This window comes from Alligator mississippiensis, chromosome 12 (genome assembly GCF_030867095.1).
Source record: "Alligator mississippiensis isolate rAllMis1 chromosome 12, rAllMis1, whole genome shotgun sequence".
Classification (NCBI taxonomy): domain Eukaryota; kingdom Metazoa; phylum Chordata; order Crocodylia; family Alligatoridae; genus Alligator; species Alligator mississippiensis.
The window spans coordinates 52473365-52490551 of record NC_081835.1 but is presented as its reverse complement, the minus strand read 5'-3'; the positions used below and the strand labels follow the sequence as shown (position 1 = coordinate 52490551).

General features: G+C 44.3%; 2 protein-coding genes across 10 annotated transcripts in view; both read right to left on the bottom strand.

Moving 5' to 3' along the window:
- COL27A1 (collagen type XXVII alpha 1 chain) overlaps nt 1–1864 on the bottom strand; it is a 227985-nt gene extending 226121 nt beyond the window's left edge. For 4 of the 5 annotated variants that reach the window (XM_059715547.1, XM_059715548.1, XM_059715551.1 and 1 more), the window contains exon 1: nt 1648–1864. In XM_059715547.1, coding sequence (XP_059571530.1) covers nt 1648–1849 — 202 coding nt within the window. In that variant the 5' untranslated portion in view covers nt 1850–1864. Of the gene's footprint in view, nt 1–1182; nt 1315–1647 lie in introns of those variants that run through there. The other variant, XM_059715549.1, reaches the window with a different exon arrangement.
- Nucleotides 1865–7144: 5280 nt separating this feature from the next.
- The window catches only part of CACNA1B (calcium voltage-gated channel subunit alpha1 B), a 475079-nt gene continuing 465036 nt past the window's right edge, over nt 7145–17187 (bottom strand). For 4 of the 5 annotated variants that reach the window (XM_059715546.1, XM_059715542.1, XM_059715543.1 and 1 more), the window contains 3 exons: nt 15165–15372; nt 14654–14865; nt 7145–10598 (listed from right to left, as the gene is read on the bottom strand). In XM_059715546.1, the coding sequence (XP_059571529.1) occupies nt 10059–10598; nt 14654–14865; nt 15165–15372 (960 nt within the window). In that variant the 3' untranslated portion in view covers nt 7145–10058. The remainder of the gene's footprint in view (nt 10599–14653; nt 14866–15164; nt 15373–17187) is intronic. The other variant, XM_059715545.1, reaches the window with a different exon arrangement.

The window sequence follows — 17187 nt, the reverse complement described above, 5'->3', positions numbered from 1 at the left end:
AAAATAGCAAAGCTAGTGTATTCATTTGGAAAGGCTTTGTACCCCATGCATTGTAGTCTGCTGTTGACTGTGAGAAGTGACTTGTCATGGATTCCCTTGGTCACAGATAACCATCACTCACTAGAGTTTAGCAGCAAGACACAGGATTAGAAGACTATCGTAGGTACTTATCTGGCTTTCATGACCGCAGTATCTTAGAGCCTCCCAACATGTAATATATTTATCCTCAACGCCTCTCTGAGAGGTAGAGTAGTGCTACTATGCCCATTTCACAGATGGGGGAACTGAGGCACAGAAAGCCTAAGTGACTTGCCAAATCTCACAAAGGACGTCTGTAGAAAAGCAGAAAACAGAAATGTGGCTTCCCCTGTCCTAGACTGAAGACGAGAAGTTCGGTTAGTTAATGCAGAGCACTGCTATGCAAGCGGTTCCCTGTTCTAGTCTCGGCAGAGCACTTCAAGGGGATCGGATGAAAGAGATTACAGTGTGAAGGAGCCTTTTTTGAACTGCTGCAGGGACAAAAGACTAAAGCGAACCCACCTTTACCCAAGACCCAAGCGACTTTCCTGCCTGCCCGCCTCCACAATATCAGACATCTTTGTACAGCTTATCACCGACCCGCACCATCACCGACTTCTTTGCACACCTCAAGCTCTGGGACACCAGCCAGCACCACGGGACACCCGCTCTCCCTGCCCAGACCGCACAACTTAGCCCCGAAGAAGAAATAACGCGCGCAGCCACCCGGCAGGACGCAGGCTGCCCCCTGCGGCACCCAATCCCCTCGGACGCTTGTGGCAACCAGAAATCATTCCCAGGTATTTCTCCCTCCAGAGATGGTCGCAGGGATGCTGGAGCCGGGACAGTCCAGGAGTTAGGGGGAGGCCGGGATTTCTCAGGGCCGTCTTTGGATCAAGTCACCTGCAAGATGCCTCACCATGGGAAGCGGGGCCTAGCTTCCCACACCTGAGCTCTTGCATGCAAAAGTGCTCTCCCGGCTACCCGACGGGAGAGGTCCCTGCCCTGCCCAGGCCTGCCCTGCGCGACCTCGCACAAAGCAGCAGCTTCCCCCGCCGGCGGGGCGGGCAGGGACGGGCAGCCCGGGCGCGGGCTGCGCGGAGCGCATCCCCGCGGGACACGCGTGCAGCGCCCCCAGCCCCGCCCCGCCCCGCCCCACCCTACCTGCGTGCAGCCCGGAGCCTGGCTCCAGCTCCAGCCCCAGCCGCAGGTGGCAGAGCAGCAGCAGCAATAGTAGCAGCAGCAGCCGCCGCCGCCGCATGGTGCGTGGCCGGAGCGAGGGGCTGGCAGCGCAGCCCGGCCGGGGCAGCAGCGGGGCAGGCGCAACCCCCAGCCCCGCCCCGCGCCCACCCACCGCCGGGGCTGGGGCTGCGGGAGGAGGCGGACCCCCCCTCCCCGCACGAGCGCATCCCGCCCCCAGCCCGGACAGGTGCAGCCCCTGCCCCCGGGACCAAGTCTGGGCTGCACCAACGCCTCGGGGCAGTAGTCTTCAAGTCTTTTAAAGCACGACCAGCCGCGACGCACTGCCCACAGCCCCTGGTGTGCGGGGAAGGGAGCGGCCTGGGGCAGCCCCTGCCAGGTTTTTCTCCATTTTTAAAGTTTGTTCGCAGCCCTCTCCTATAGTCTCACCTGTTGAGAAACAACCCGAGAAACCTCCTGCTCCAGGGGACCCAGCGCCAAGCCTCCTGTGCGGCGGGGACGGGTCACGGGGCTGTCGTCTTTCCTTAGCAGCTGTCCCTGCACCCCCTCGGCTGGCCAAGCTGAGGCCACCCCCATGCGTGATGTTACATAGATCACACAAGTCACGCGGCTGGTGAACAACAAAATGCATGTGGACCTGGCCACATGTGTAAAGCACAGTAAAAATAACAATGGGGCTAGAAAAGAGCCAACAAATTAGTGCTCGAAAAAGTGTAACGGCTCTAGACTGGGTTTCTACTGAGCTGGCATTTGAAGGTGCAGCAGGGCTCTCAAAAACCAGCACGGCAGTGTTTTGCCCTGCATCCCTCTTCTAGCAGGTGTCTGCTGCAGGCCATGTTGCCAAGCTTCAGCGCAACTAGCTGTAGGGGTCAACTTTGTCTTCCTTTCACATGCACACTTCCCAGGACCTGTAGAGCAGGAGCTGTGTGCAAGGATCAGCTTTAAAATCAGGCCCTTCAAGTTCTCCTTGCTGCAAAAAAGCCTGGTGAGATGAAGGTGTCCATACTGCAACAGGCCGGTGCACTCAGTTTAGTATTATTGCTCTTTCAAACAAAGTAGTTTTAAGTGGTGAATCCAAGAACACGAACACACACACTCCCTACTTCAGCATCACATGAAGACATACAGGGGTTATACCCCTGATGGGTATTTCAGGTTTAATTCCAAATCTATGGATTTGTGCTGGATGAACTGGCCAAAGACCAGAACTAGTCTGTTCATACAGGAGGCCCCAAAACAGCCCCTTGCAGGCTGGAACGCTGCCAGCCTGCAAGGGAAAACCCACAGTTTCACACATTTTTCTCCTTTAAAAGAAAATCATTTTTTAAAGTTTGTTTGTGACCCTCTCATATATTCTTGCAAGCCACTTTTGGGTCACAGCCCACAGGTTGAGAAACAGTGATCTATCCCATCCCTTTTGAATTCACATGGAATTGCTCCCAAAGTCATTTTCAAGTACTTCTTTGCCTGCAATTAAAAAGTCCCACTCTATGAAGTTTGCAGCACTTGGGAAATCACAGCAGTCAGGCCCCTCTGTTAAAAATTGTCCCTTGTCCTAAGTGCCACCTTTGCATCCCCACAAATCTTTGTCTTATCACAGGCCACTCTCACCCTCCATTTGCCAACCTACTTAACTTGCTCCTCATGAATCAATCCTTCAGCCCAGTCACTAGGGCTTTCATTCACAGCAAAAATTTGGCTGTTAATTGCCCTTTCGTACCACTTTAATGGTGTGACTGTTTACACTGTCAGCGGCGTAATGCGCTTTAATGGCTAATGGCACAGTCGTTTACACTGTCGGCAATGTATTGCGTGTTAAATGACTTTGGGACGCAGCAAAATAAAACATGTCCGAAGTGTTTTAGTTTGCTACCTTACAGCCACGGATGGAAGCACTGGGCCCTGTGCAGCTCAGGGGCTGTGCAGGCAGGGTCCACTGAAGGAAAAAATAAAAATAAAAAAGCGGCGAGCAGGATCTTTTTTTTTTCCCCTCCCCGGAGCCCGCTTGCCTGCCTGAGCTGCATGTGGGCCTGGTGCTTCCCTCCATGTCTGCAATGCCTCCGGGACTGCCTGGGCCAGGTGCTGCATGGGGGACACCGCCATGGAGGGAAGCACCCCACCCCCTACAGCTCAGGGACCGCTTAGCCCGCTGGCAGCTCACCCCCACCCCTGCCACCAGAGAGGCAGGTAAAGATTGGGCCTGACCCTTGTGTACACACCACAGGGGTTTACTTTGCCTCAAATTGAAGCGCTGTTTTTAAAAACCCACCACTTCAATTTAGGGAGAATTAAACCAAAGTAAACCCCTGCGGCGTGTCCAAGCAGCCTTCCCTCTAGTCATTTGTTGTTGCTCTTCTCTGGGTTCCCTCTCATTAATCAGCATAAGTCTGTACTAAGGTGTTATGTAATGATTGCAGTTACCTAGGGTGCAGTTTCACCAGTATTTTTTAAATAGATCATGGCTTAATTTTCCAGATGTTGCCAAGCACCAGAGGAGACAGCATGGTCTTGTGGAACTCAGACGACCGGGGTCCTGCTCCTGGCTCTGCCCTTCGTCTGCTCAGTGATCTTCTCCGCACCACTTGCAGAAATGGAGATCATCAAACTGACTTCCTTTGTGAAGTACTTTGTCGTCTACTGACAAAAAGCACCATGTCCGAGACAGTTACCATCATTATTACTTAGGCTCTTTCTGAAAATCTTACCTTCACCATTCTCAGAGATCTCAAATCAAAGATACCATAGCATCAAGTTAGGAATACCCACAAGAAATGAAGTCTAGCAGGTCACTGGAACAAGTAAGTCATAGGTCTTAGATGCGACTCAGAGGGCCTAGTCACACACCCAGTTTACAACAGTTGCAAATCATTAGGTTGTTGTGATGTATTAAAGTTAGTAGGTGTTAGGAGATAACCCTGCCTGAAAAGGAATAACTTTGCAATGCCAGGAGGGCATGTAACACATGCTAAACCACTTGAACATGTATCTGCTTGCAATTTAACTGCAGTTAGTAAGTGTTCAGTTGAACATGTGACACCACTCTCAGGGGTTAATGGAAATCTATGGGCACCTGTATGTAAATATAAATAGCATTTGGAACCAAGTAAATTGCATTGATTTTTCATCTGCCTGTAAATACAAAATTCCAAATTATATGTGGACCCCCTCAGAACTCTTTTCATGTTTTATTGTACATTTAGTAAATAAAGGGTTATAAAACAACCCACATTACACATTTATTTAGGGTCATAATACAGACTTCTCTGTACAACAGATGCATGAATTTATGACAATTTTTTTTAAGACTGACCTGCAAAGGTGGGTTATGTTTCTCTCCCCCTTTGTTTCCTTATGATATAAGAAGGCCCCAATGCATATTCCAGCGATAAGGAGGTGAGAGAGGTCACTTGTTTGCCTTAGGAATATTAAGAATGTCAAGTTCAGGCCTGCTGTGGTACTCCGGCATTCATAATACAGTCCCCAGCAGGGGAACAGCTGCTGTGATTCATGTATCTCCTGCTGGAGCTGAACAGATGGACTTTGTCCTATAGCTTAGGCAGTAGAGGCATGTGCTTTTAGATTCAGAGATACAGGCTCAAACTGCAGACCACCTCATTCAAGTGCATCACTATGCGGTATTGTACAAATCTCTTGCTCCTCTGGAACGTAATAGGGATGAACCCAGTAGTTTTTTATAAAAATGCTAAAGCTGTATGCAATTTAATAGCCAATATAGCTTCTATTAGTGTATCTGGAACTACTCTATAGCAGGGACTTCATCTTTTGTTCATTATTTTCTATAGGGAAACAATTTATTTTCTTAATGCATTCGATGGGATTTTTCCTTAGAGGTAAGAAGTGTAGATTGACTTCCAAGTCTCAGAATAACCAGCTGGTTGTTCTTTCCACTCCTGCTGGTCAGACACATCGAGAGGTAAGAAAATATGCCACAATCCCTCAAATTCTGACCATTGTTTGGGGTATGTAGTACCCAAAATGGGGTCGTTTGACCCTAGTACTCTTTCCTGCCACGGCAAGGGGTCGGACTGGATGATCTGCTCAGGTCCCTTCCGACCCTACCAACCATGAAACTATGAAACATTTGGGGCAGTCAATAAGATAGCTAGTGGACTAATGGGAAACTAACTATCCTGACCAGGAGTCAAAAGATGCAACTCTGTTCTTGGCTCTGCCACTGCCAGGCTGTATGAATCACTCTGTCTTTGTCAACTGAAATCATAAGCTCTTTGAAGCACAGATAATTTATTACTGTCCTTGGCCAGCACTTATTGCCATAATCTCAGCTGGGGGCTCAAAGTACTACCCAAACACACAATAAATGGAAGAGAAGGTGGGGAATGAGGAAGAAGAAATGAATCTTGAAATCCTTAAATCATGATCTTCAAACAATCCTCTCCTTTCTGAAGTTCCTTTCTGTTGTAAATACGTTTTCAGTGCTGAGAATTAGGACAGGTGACGTTTGTGGAGGGTTGTCAGATGTATCACCATGTCAGAACCTGGCCTGGGAGCTTTACATAGCTAGTAAAGGGAGGAGGGAGATTGTCCCATTGCCAGAAGAAAAGAAGGCATTTGTGGATGTTCATTTATATTTACAAACATTCCTTGGATTTTTCTTCTGCAGAAATACAAGCTCTGAGAGCCAGAGAAATACAAACTACGCTCATTAAGTGCTCTACAAGTACTATATATTACCTTGGTATGCTGGTCCTGTGACGTAAACATCTCACACTGCCAAACAGATGTGATATGCCTTGATGCTCTGTTGACTTTTCTGGGAATGTATATTTGAAAGAGCTGTATGGGGGTTTGTTGCTGGAAGTGGGGAGGAGGGGGTGCAGCAGTGCAGTTGATGGATTAATGCTAATAGGACTTACATGCCTAACTACTGTAGCTCCATAACAGCAACATCCATCCATCCATCCATCTGCAAGGAACAACCAGTGGTGAGTTTCTTACAGCTTTCAAACTCAGTAACGCAATTTTGCTGCATACTGGACTCCAATAATAGCTTTCCTACTGAAACATCAAATTCAAAAACAGGTCACCAAAAAAACCCAAGAACCTGTGTTGACAGCATCAGAACAACCACAGATACAATAAATTCTGTACAGCATTCAATCCCAGCACTGCAATCTTTCTACATATTCAACTCCACAAATTGTAACCTGCGTATACAGGATTCAAGCTAAAAAGGCAAATTGCCTAATAGTGGCTCTTTCCTTTCAAGACCATTAGAGCCAAGAATGTATTTGGGATACTGGTCTCCCAGTCACTATGCATGCGGCACACACACCTTTGGATCTGTAAGGTTTTTTTGCTAAGTTTTTATTTTAATTCAAGGACTTTGCTTCATACAAAATGTAATTGTAGAAACAACTGCAGAATTCAAAGTTTGGCTGATAAATATTACTCAGGCAGCAAACTAGGCAATCACAGAACCTTTTTTTTTTGTAAAGCTCCAGTTGTGTTGCATGGTTGGAACTTTTGTCATTTTTAACACTGTTTTTTTTAAATATAAAGTTTTGCAACAAACCCCCAATTTATATCAAATATAATTAAAAATTAACAACTGATGAATACATTGTATCAAAAAAGTACGAAGATAAACATTGTCCATGCACATACTTTATATATATATATATGTATATATATATATGTATATATTTTACATGCAAACATTACTTATTCAAAGTACAGCCACTACTAGACTGGTTCTGGATGCAGAAAACTGGTTGGTGCATTTGAAGTTTGGCAACTCACTATGAGAATTGTGGGAAATATTATGTATGCATTTGAGAGACAGCAGAGAGGCTGTAAAAATATGGAAAGGGGGTTATGAACAACTGTGGTCAGGCTTGTCTGTCATTGTCATCGTCATTTGAAACAACACCACCTGCGAGAAGAGTGGAGATTAGACAACTTTATATTCTTCATCTTTTATACAAGAATTTAAATGATCCAGTGCCAACAATGGCTATATGATTCCAGCCATCTTATTTATATGGGGCTGTGACTTTTAATATCTAAAATGGTTTAGGAAGGGGAAAGGCAAGAGTGGAGGAAAAGACAAAATAAATGCAGAAAGACATTTCCTTTTGTTTTCCAATGTGGGTACAATGTTTGCATGCATTATCAGAGATATTTTGTTCCTCCTTTACTTCTTGGAATAAAATAGTAATGCTTTCTTTAAAATTTCAAAGAAAATGTTTGTGCCTTCATATAAGGAAAATGTATAAAACATTTGGTCACAATCATGCTGAAGCCTGAAACAGGAAAGTCCAGCAGGTAAAGCTACAGAATGGATGAAGGTCTTTTCATTTGTTTGTTTTGTTTTGATTTGTTTCCATAAGTGTCATCTTGTTGCATAGCCCTACATTTAAAAATTACATCCATTATCCATAATGTATTTCTCGGCTAATGCACTTCCTTTATTCAAAGTGCACATAAATATAAAGATATAGATATAAATAGGAATTATCTTTTAGCAGAATTCAGGGATGAGATCAGCCAAAGAGATTATAAAACAAAACAACACAAGGTTGATTTTTCTCAACATAAAGGCTCAAAATGTGGAGAACCATCTTACACCTGTCCTGCTCTCCTTCCAGTGATGAAGGGCTTTGTCAATAGTTTCAGATGCTCTCTGCATCCTTTCCCAAAATACGACATACCTTTTATATGAACTTAGTTACAAAACAAAACAAAACAAGGCCCATAAAGATTGCTGTTCTTCCCCAGTGACTGCTTATTCTCCAGGCTGAGGGTCCTGGGGCTGGGTAGATCTACCCAGCCATCCCACTATGTCTTGTCTCTTAAACCCTGCCAGTATTCTTATCAACACTTCTTCAATCGTTGGCATCTATGCATTTTCCCACGCTCTGCTTCTCCCAGTGTGATATGCACATCCTCTGCAGTAACCCCAGTCATACTATGTCCAAAAACAGCCACATGGCTGTTCTTCAAACCCATTTGCAGAAGGTTCTGTCAGTTATTCTTTAGCACTTCTTCCCACTCTTGTTATATGCATCTTTCCCCTAGGCTCAAAACCCAGAAAAATCTGCGCTCGTGCACAAAAAAAGAACTAAAATCTTAAAATTAAATAAAACAATCCAACATAAGAATAATCGTAAGAATACAGAAATCTCATCCCTGAGAGTCAGTTTTTTCCCCAACAGGCAATAACAACGAGGCTCTCTCCAACTGCCCTCGATACAAACTATGCACCGTGAAACATTTGCAGAACTTTCACAACCAACATAAGACTAGACATGCAGTGTGAAAGTCTCTTAGTTTTCTGTGAAAGCATCACTGCTGATGCTATATTTTTACCTGCATTTCTCCTGCAGGACCCTAAATTCTAGTCAATGAGAAAAGGCCAGTTTTGTTTGCCCCTATTATTCCCCTCCCATCCCAGCAATAAAATGATTTTAAAAATGTTTTCACCCCTTACTCCCCCCGGTAATTTTCCAACCTGGCTACTTGAAAACACTGTCCATTAAACATATAAGTGGTATCATATGCACAGTAGATTATCTGAGATAAACAACTCTTCCAGGCTCTCCTCCTTTCACCTCCCCCCAACTTTCTTCCCCAAGTTCTGATGCGTTGAAGCAAGAGGTTGCATCGTCGCTGTGAGAGATTTCAAAGGTTAGGCACTTAGTAGTGAACAACTGGAGCATTCAATAGAAACAGTAGGACCTGGAATGACAATAGGACTAATTTTCTACATAAAGAGTATTTTTTTTCTTTTTTGTTTCCTTTTTTACTGTACAATTTACAAAAATGCACACAATGAAAATTTAAAGTTCTATCTAATAGCTTGATATAAAACCAATTACATTTCTCCTTTCCAACCCTACACGTTTTATTCTTTTTTTTTCTTTTTTTTTTAAACTTTTTTGCTAAATCAAGCTTATATTGTAAACAAGACAAAACAGTGAGGGTGTGTTGCAGTTGACAAGAGGAACAGAAATAAAAGTACCAGCAGCAAGGAAACAGTCCTTACAAAGTAGCTCTCTGTGGCTTTATCGTATGTCAATGTGAAGGACCCAAAATGGCAAGGAAAATAAAATAAATCCACACAGAAGAGTGTTACACCAGAGAGTCACAGGCGACGGAGTGCTTTGTCAGCTTGAAGGTTTGTTACTGGCTCCATTGAAAACAATTGCTGTTATTGAACATCAAGTCTTGAAAAGATTGTCCTCTGTTCAGATGTGTGTTTCTCCTCTCTCAGTTTCTTAGGTAGATCACTTCCTTCTTATCATTTGAACAAGATAAAATACAGATGTGATTTTGTACATGACTGTCAATTCTCATCCCCAATGCCCACCCTGACAGGAAAAAAAAAAAGGCCCAGCAGAAGCTACCCCAATCTTGAAAAGGATCAACAGTCCTTTTTTTCTGTTGGCAGGGTTCAGACCTCCTCTCTCTCAGCTTTTCACATCATTTGCAGATTTGGCATCTGGTGCATGTCATTATGTTAGACAAGGCAGTAGGTAGGTGAGACAGAGAGAGGGAAAAGAGAGAGAGAGAGAGAGAAAGAGAATGCTCTCTCTACCCCCATCTTCCCCAAATAACGATCTTTCATTATTTATTAATTTGTCTAGTGCAAGAGAAAAAGAAGAGAGAGAGGCTGAATGAGTGTCTCAGACAGTGTCAGGTTTGGGCACAGACACACTTCTTGCAGTGGGATTTTCCTTCTGGGGGTTGCTTCCTCACTCCCCAGCCCTGGGTACCATGCGTGTCTGAGTGTACAGACTGCCAGATGATAAAACTCATCAATTTTAAAAGCACACACCTGCAATGGTTTTGCCTTTATGCTAGCACCAGTCATCCTCATCAGCTTCATGGTAATAGCTGCGTCCTCTGGAGCCTGTCCCAGGGCCTGTGTTGAGGCCCAATGTGTAGTGGTAGCCATTGGGAACCCTGCGGATTTGGTGAGACTGGGAAGTCAAGGACGAGACGTAAGAAGTCCTTGAGGACCTTCCTGAATTGGTTGCGACAGCCTCCTCAAAGGTGAGTGTGTCCTCTGGAACAACACGGTATGGACTGTCACTATCATCTCGGTGTCCAAGGTAAGGGTCAGAACCGATGCGAGCCACCATGGTGTGTGAGTGGTTCTGGGAGTCCCCACGCAGTAAAGCATTGTGCTCAGACAAGCCACGGCTCAGGCGTCCCGGGGAGAAAGTGGGCAGGCCGGTTTGGAAACTGGTGAAGTGCACGGGCGAGGAGTTAGCGGTCTTGTAAGTGATGCTGGGGCGAGGGGTCAATGGAGTCTGCGGGAGCTGCCTCCGACCACGGCACGGGGTGCTAGCACCAGATGTTGACATCAAGGGGCTCCCATTAACTGAACCACTACCCTACATGAAAATTGGAACAAAGCAAATCAAAAATAAAAAAGGAAACACCAGACAGACACAAAGGCACGTGGGTATAAAACAGAAGGACAAGCGACAGGAGGGAGTGACAAGTCACAAGAGGAAAGAAAAACGAAAAAGAGAGAGTTTAGACAAGCACAGTCAGGGGAAGGAGGTTGTAAAGAAGCAGTTAAAACAGAGATGTAAAGAGCTAGAAAACCAAAATACTGTGAGCGGTAAGTTAGAACAGAAAGAGTCAGAGCATTAGTAGGACGCAAACTAGAAGACGGCTCCGACAGAAAGGGACACTGTCCAGAGGAAAGGCATACACACTGTACATAGTCTTTACATGCCCCTTACCTGAGCTATTAAATGGAGCAGGTCAAACACTCAGTTTTGATTTTTTGTACAAGGTTCATACAAAAAATGAAAAATTGTTCATAATTTCACAAAAATTTCACAGTGTTTCAGGTTCTTAGGAATGGAAAGTATCAAGCTTCTGATTCTGTGTTCTCAATAAACAATACGTCTTGTTTTGTAGGTAGTTCCGTGAAAATTTCTGTAGAATTAAAATAGCCACTTTTGGGGGGGGGGGGGTGGGAATAAATGAAAACTGTTCTGACCAGCTTTATTCTTTACAAGGGGAAATTTAAGGGGCAAAACTTAGAGTCTGTTACTTTCCAATAGTTTTATATTTAATTTGGGGTCTCAGGTTATATAGCAACATAAATGTCTCCATTCTTGGCCAGATCTTGTTCTTATTAAAAGTGAGTAATTCTGTGGAAGTCAACCCAGTTATATTAGAGCCAAGTCCTTGTGCTGGTGTTTCTATTTGTAACATCATATGGAAGTACATGAGCTTTTTAAAGAGTGCTTTTATGAGAATGTGCTTACTTCTGATTTTGTAAAAAACCATCTGATAGAGACACCCTTTATTTAAGAACTGAAGCTCTTCATCCACATAAAAGTAACAGGTTATTTAAATACCCGTTCTGTTCTGTGCATTTTTTTTAATGCATATTCAAGGATGAATCTAACGGTAGTAGAAGATATGTGTAGTAATGGTACTACCTTAATGGTAATAGAAGATATTTTAATATTTGTATAATAAAATTTTAAAAAGTCAAAAGTCTCTCTCTTTGTCCCCCTGAAATCCAAATATATAAATAATTTAACATTCGCAGATATTTGTATGTAAGGGGTAAGGGAGTCATAGTACATGGTTGAGCTATGTTTGCTGACAACCTTGGATGTGGCTTCATATGTAGTTTGTATTTGTTATGCCATATTTCCTGTGATTTGCACCTTTTAGTATACAGCTGTGCCTTCTGGTATTCTTTCTTCACCTTCTTCCTCTTCCTCTTCAGTTCTGCCATGCATCTCCCCTCAATGGCTATACTTATTCACACACAACTTAAGGCCAAGAATTTCAAAAGTGACTAGTAATACTGGGTGCCCAACATGAGATGTCTTTCAAGGGGCAGGTGCCTGGGTCTCACTGAAAAGCTGGCCCCTTTTAAGGTGTCTCAAGCTGTACACCCCAAACTCTCAACCTCTGTCCTTTGTCTCCCAGTCTAGATGTGTTTCATCAATCCCCATTACCATTAGTTGTGATTCTGGGAAATAAGCATCAGGGTGAGGCTGGCCAAGGACAGTAGTTCTCTGTTGCTGACAGGACTGTGGAACTAGCTAGAAAGGTGGTCAAGACACCCAGAGACAATTTCTGCAAACTATCAACTTGAAGATTGTCTGTTCATATTAATACTGACAGGATCTGAGCCTGGAGCACAGGAGTGGAGCTCGGTAATTATTTTTGATGAAGATTGAATTCACCAGAAGGGAGTTGGGGGGCACTGAGTTTTTTCAATACTATCTTGTATTAAGAAAATATGTGGCATTGAAACAAGATGCTTCTTTCTTCCCTCCTCCAAATGATCTCAGGTATTTGTGTTTAAAGAGACATGATGGACAAACTAAATGTTAGAGGACTTGTGCAAATGGCTTAATAAAGAGCAACTTGAATTCACTACTGAAAAACTATTAACTTCTGGGAAGCTTTTTTTGTAAACTTGAAAAAGGAGAGTTCTCAGAGCGAAAGGAAAAATAACAGGATCAGAAAGAAAATTCATCTGAGGAACAGATGACTATGGGATAGGCTAAGATACACTGAGGGAGCTCAGGAGATGGAGCTGAAATAAACCTGTTGGATCACTGTGTTTGGGTCCCTCCTAGGAGAGGGTGCACTTCTGGATCTGTCTGATATCAAACTTACATTACACTCAGCCAAAGAGCCAAAAAGGTACAATAATTTTACAACATGTGGTCCATTCCCTGGATATCGCAATGTGTTTCAAAGCAGTGTAGTAAACACTGGTAAGGCATTAAGCATGTGTTAGAGCTGACATGCAGCTTCAGAGGCTATAACCTATTTTCCTGATAGGGACCAGGAGTGGAAAACACATCAGGGAAGAGAGAAATCCTGAATGGGTGGCACAGGTTATTATGCCTTTTTATGCCTTCCCTATTTTATTCCATAGGCTCTCACCCACACAGTGAGCACGAGTCTTTCTTTATCTCAGCTATCTGGTTTTTGAGAGCTGACATTGCCGTGGGGATGCATGGCTGTGAAGCTGACAGTACCAATCAGCCCAGCTAAGACAAGCCGTCAGTCATGCTCCACTGACAGGTTGTAACTTTAGGCAGACTTCTCAGACTGGCTGCAGCATTCTCCCCCTCCAGAGCAATGGATAGACATTATTTTGAAATGCACTTAAGGGTCTATCTGGCAACTGCTGAGCCCCCTCAGCTTCCATTTCTGGTCTAGTTTTCCTTCCCTTCCCCCCCTTACCTGGGGGAAAGAAGAGAAATGCTGCCTGGACAGAACTGAAACAGATAGAAGCAGCAGTTCCACAATGGAAGATTTATCTCATTTTCTTCTCCTGTACAGCTGACATGCTGATGGCACTAGGTGCCCTTCCAACTTGCTTTGGAACATTTCTGTAAGTGCATCTCATCCACAACTGTTTGCCAGTTGTAAAGATCATACTATGTCAGGAGCTACTTTCAGCTGCATCTCTTGAGCTCCCTCGGTGTATCTTATCCTATCCCATAGTCATCTGTTCCTCAGATAAATTTTCTTTTTGATCCTGTTATTTTTCCCTTCACTCTGAGAACTCTCCTTTTTCAAGTTTATATAATCCTGCCATCACTTACACCCAAGGAACCCTGTAGAAGTCAGTGAGGGGGAGCTGAGGTAGGATTGGACTCTCAGGACTCATTTGCTCTTTGCTGAACTGTCCTAGATTGTGTCTTTGTGGTAGGGGTTGTAGTGCTTGGGATTTCTTTGGCTAGTGCAACTGTGCAACACCCAAGTAGACATAAAGCCCTATATAAAATGGAGCAATAGGAACACAGTTAAAAATGCTAGAGACTGAAAATCTTAGTCTGTACAACAGCCTCAGCATAAAGAAAGGGAGTTGGGCAAACTTCCCTTTCTGCCCTTCTGGCCAGCTTCAGTTCTTATATGGTGAGACCACTTCTCCATGAGCACTTGGAAGGGAAGCCTGTCTGGAGGCTTCAGTTAGCCTTTGGCTACTCTGCACAGCACGTGGACCCATGTATATTTAGAGTCATTTCAAAAAGTGTAACATTTCCAAAAGGCAGTTAAAGTTTGAGCAATTTTGCTATATGTGTGTCATTCCCTACTTGTAATATGTCCAACAACTAGAATGTAACAGCTACTGCCCTTTTGAAACAGCTCCAAATACAGGTGTGTCCATACCCATGGACTGTCAACAACAATGCCAATCATGAGGGTGGTTTCTTTGGTATGGGCACACTATAAGTTGGACTAAGACCAGAAACACATTTTGCAGGAGGTCATCAGAGGAAGTCCTCTGGTGGCAACAATTTTCAGTTGCTGCACTGGATCTGAACCAGCAAGCTTATTGTAAAGGCTCCATTTCCCAACCCTGTTTGGTTTCTTTCTTTTTTTTTTTTTTTCAAGCTGGGGCCTTCCTTGAAGACCTCAGACCTTCTCCCACCAAGCGTCTCCTCACCTGTCTGTGAGGCCCTTGTTCTGGTCCCCCGTTGGGTGAGGTGGGTCGGCTATGTTCGGCAGATTTGGGCTGAGAATGGTCCCGGCTCCCATAGCGGTCGCAGGAGTAGAAGCGTTGTTTTTCAGAGGAAGAGGAGGAGTGCTGCTTCCTCTCTTGGGACCTGCCACGTTCCTGCTTCTTATCCCTGGAAGAAGTCTCACCTGGCTGGGCCACTGTAACAAGGTAATTGGTTAAGGCTGTGACAGAAGTAGAAATACTCAACTAAGAGCAAATTTCCTTTGAGAAGTCTAGGGTACCCCACAGTGATCCCATTCAAATGGAGCCCCTTCCTTCCTGCACTTAATGTAAGCCCCACTCCTGGGCACCACTAGTCATTAACCTGGGGGAAAGCCCCATCAAATACCCTTCCCAAACCCTGTGTTATGTGAATGGATGAGGGTTAGAGAGAAATGATCCTCACAGTACAGTTCTATGGAGTATATGAAAGAAGATGGCTTAGAAAAGCTCTTACCCGCATCTCCATCAGCCAGGTGGTAGGAGGGCCTATCCATGGACTTCTGCTTCTTTTCTTTCCGTCGATGGCAGCGATGGTGATGGTGGTGGTGGACCTGGTCTGGTGGCATACGCTCCAGGGAATAGTTGTACAGGTGCATGGGGTGCGGACGCTGTGGTGTCAATGTGGAGATGGAGCGCTTCATGGGGCTTGTGTCTGGGATGGGCTGCAAAACACATGGTGGAAGGGGGGAGCGGGTAGGAGAGAGCAGAAACCACACTGTAGTTAATTGTTTAGCCTTCAGAATGGGAAAGAGCTGTGTAGGGTTAGGGGAAAGGAGAGAAATGTTAGCTAGACAGAATTGAAAAGAACAAAAGAAGCAGTTGCACACTTGATGATTTAGAGCCAAATTGGGGAAACTAATGTTAGCATTACCTGAAATAGGATTTACTTCTAACTCGGAGATTGTACACAATTATTGTATCTATGTTGGAATATGCAACATTTAACATCAGCCCTTACATAAGCATTCGTGTGAGTCACCAACAGTGAATTAAGAGGCTCCCAGGGCAGCAGGATATCCAAAGGTTTCTTTCACAAAGATAATTCATCAACAACCATTTCACCCCATGCTAGTCCAGAGATTATGATATTCCCAATGCAATTCCAGAGAGTACAGCAGGAAGAAATCTCTATACATCAATGCAAAAGGTAAGCAAATTGGTAATGATGATGAATGAGTGGGGCAGAAACACAGACCAGGTATCTAGTGGTTAAAGCAATGGACTGGCAAAAAAAGCTGTTATTTCTGGCTTGCAGGAGTTCAAATAGGAGACTCAAGTGACCTTAGCTGGAACTGAGGGTGAGAGAGCAGAGGATTCTCGATGAAAACGAAACTCTGCTTCATCTTTTGCTGCAGTGTATTTTCCTGGGGAATACATTGCAGCAAAAAGATGAAGCTGGGAGTGGGGGGTGGCTAACCCTCCTCTCGGTTGCAATGGTGGAATCCCAACAGCTTTCTATGGCATCCCGCCCCACTAGTTAAGGAAGCATTGTTTTAGGATTTATATTTAGCACAGGGATTTCTTTTTCTTGGAGTAAGGAGGTAACCATTCTTTTTCTCCATCCTCAACATCTCCTTCACTCCACGACACTGGCTGCCAGTTAAAGCATCATAAGCTAAGCATCATAGCGAAAGGGTAGGGGTGCATCTTTTGCCACTCTGGGTGGGATTTTTGTCATTTGGGCTTTCCCTGCCACTCTTCAAGATCCTGTAGACACCACTCTTCTGGCTGAGGAAGGCTATGAGGGGGATTCTTTGCTCACATCACCACGATTGGTCAGTCATTGGCTAAAGTCTTTCTGTTCCTCTTTTCCCAGCATTGCCAATACTAGTACCAACTCAGGCTTTGGCTTTACACTGTAAGCGTTAACAAGAGGCTTTCCAAGTGTTTCATAAGTTCACTTTAGGACTGCCACAAAAATAATGCAGACTTTGCTACCCCCACTGCCAATCACAGTACTAACTTTCTGTGAACAACAACACCCCTCTAAAATACTTAAGGATTTGCCAAAGTCCTGCAGAAAGCAAGGTAGATCTGTTATGATGAAGCTTTAGAGCCACGTACTTAATACTTTGGTGAGAAATGAACTGATAGTAATGCCAAGGGACGAGAGTTGGGAATTGGTGGGAAGGATAGCTCTCAGGGTGCAAACACACAATATGTTTAACTTGGATTTTACTCTGTAGCAAAGAGTGGGCAAATTGTTTGAAGGCCCCAAGCTGTCTAAAACAGGCACAATTATAACACTTGGCCACTAGATTGGAGGGGAGCTGGTATACAATAAGCACACAGCTACCCCAAAGTGAAGTGATAGTATACACATAAGGATGTATACTGGAGAAACTTTTTCCACAGTAAATTTACTTGAGGCTTCCTCAGAGAAGTCCCCTAGGGACCAGCATTTTCTCCAGAATAAATGTTGTGCGTTGTGTGTTCACTCTACTTTTTCTCTAGAATAAACAGCATACTTCAAAGCA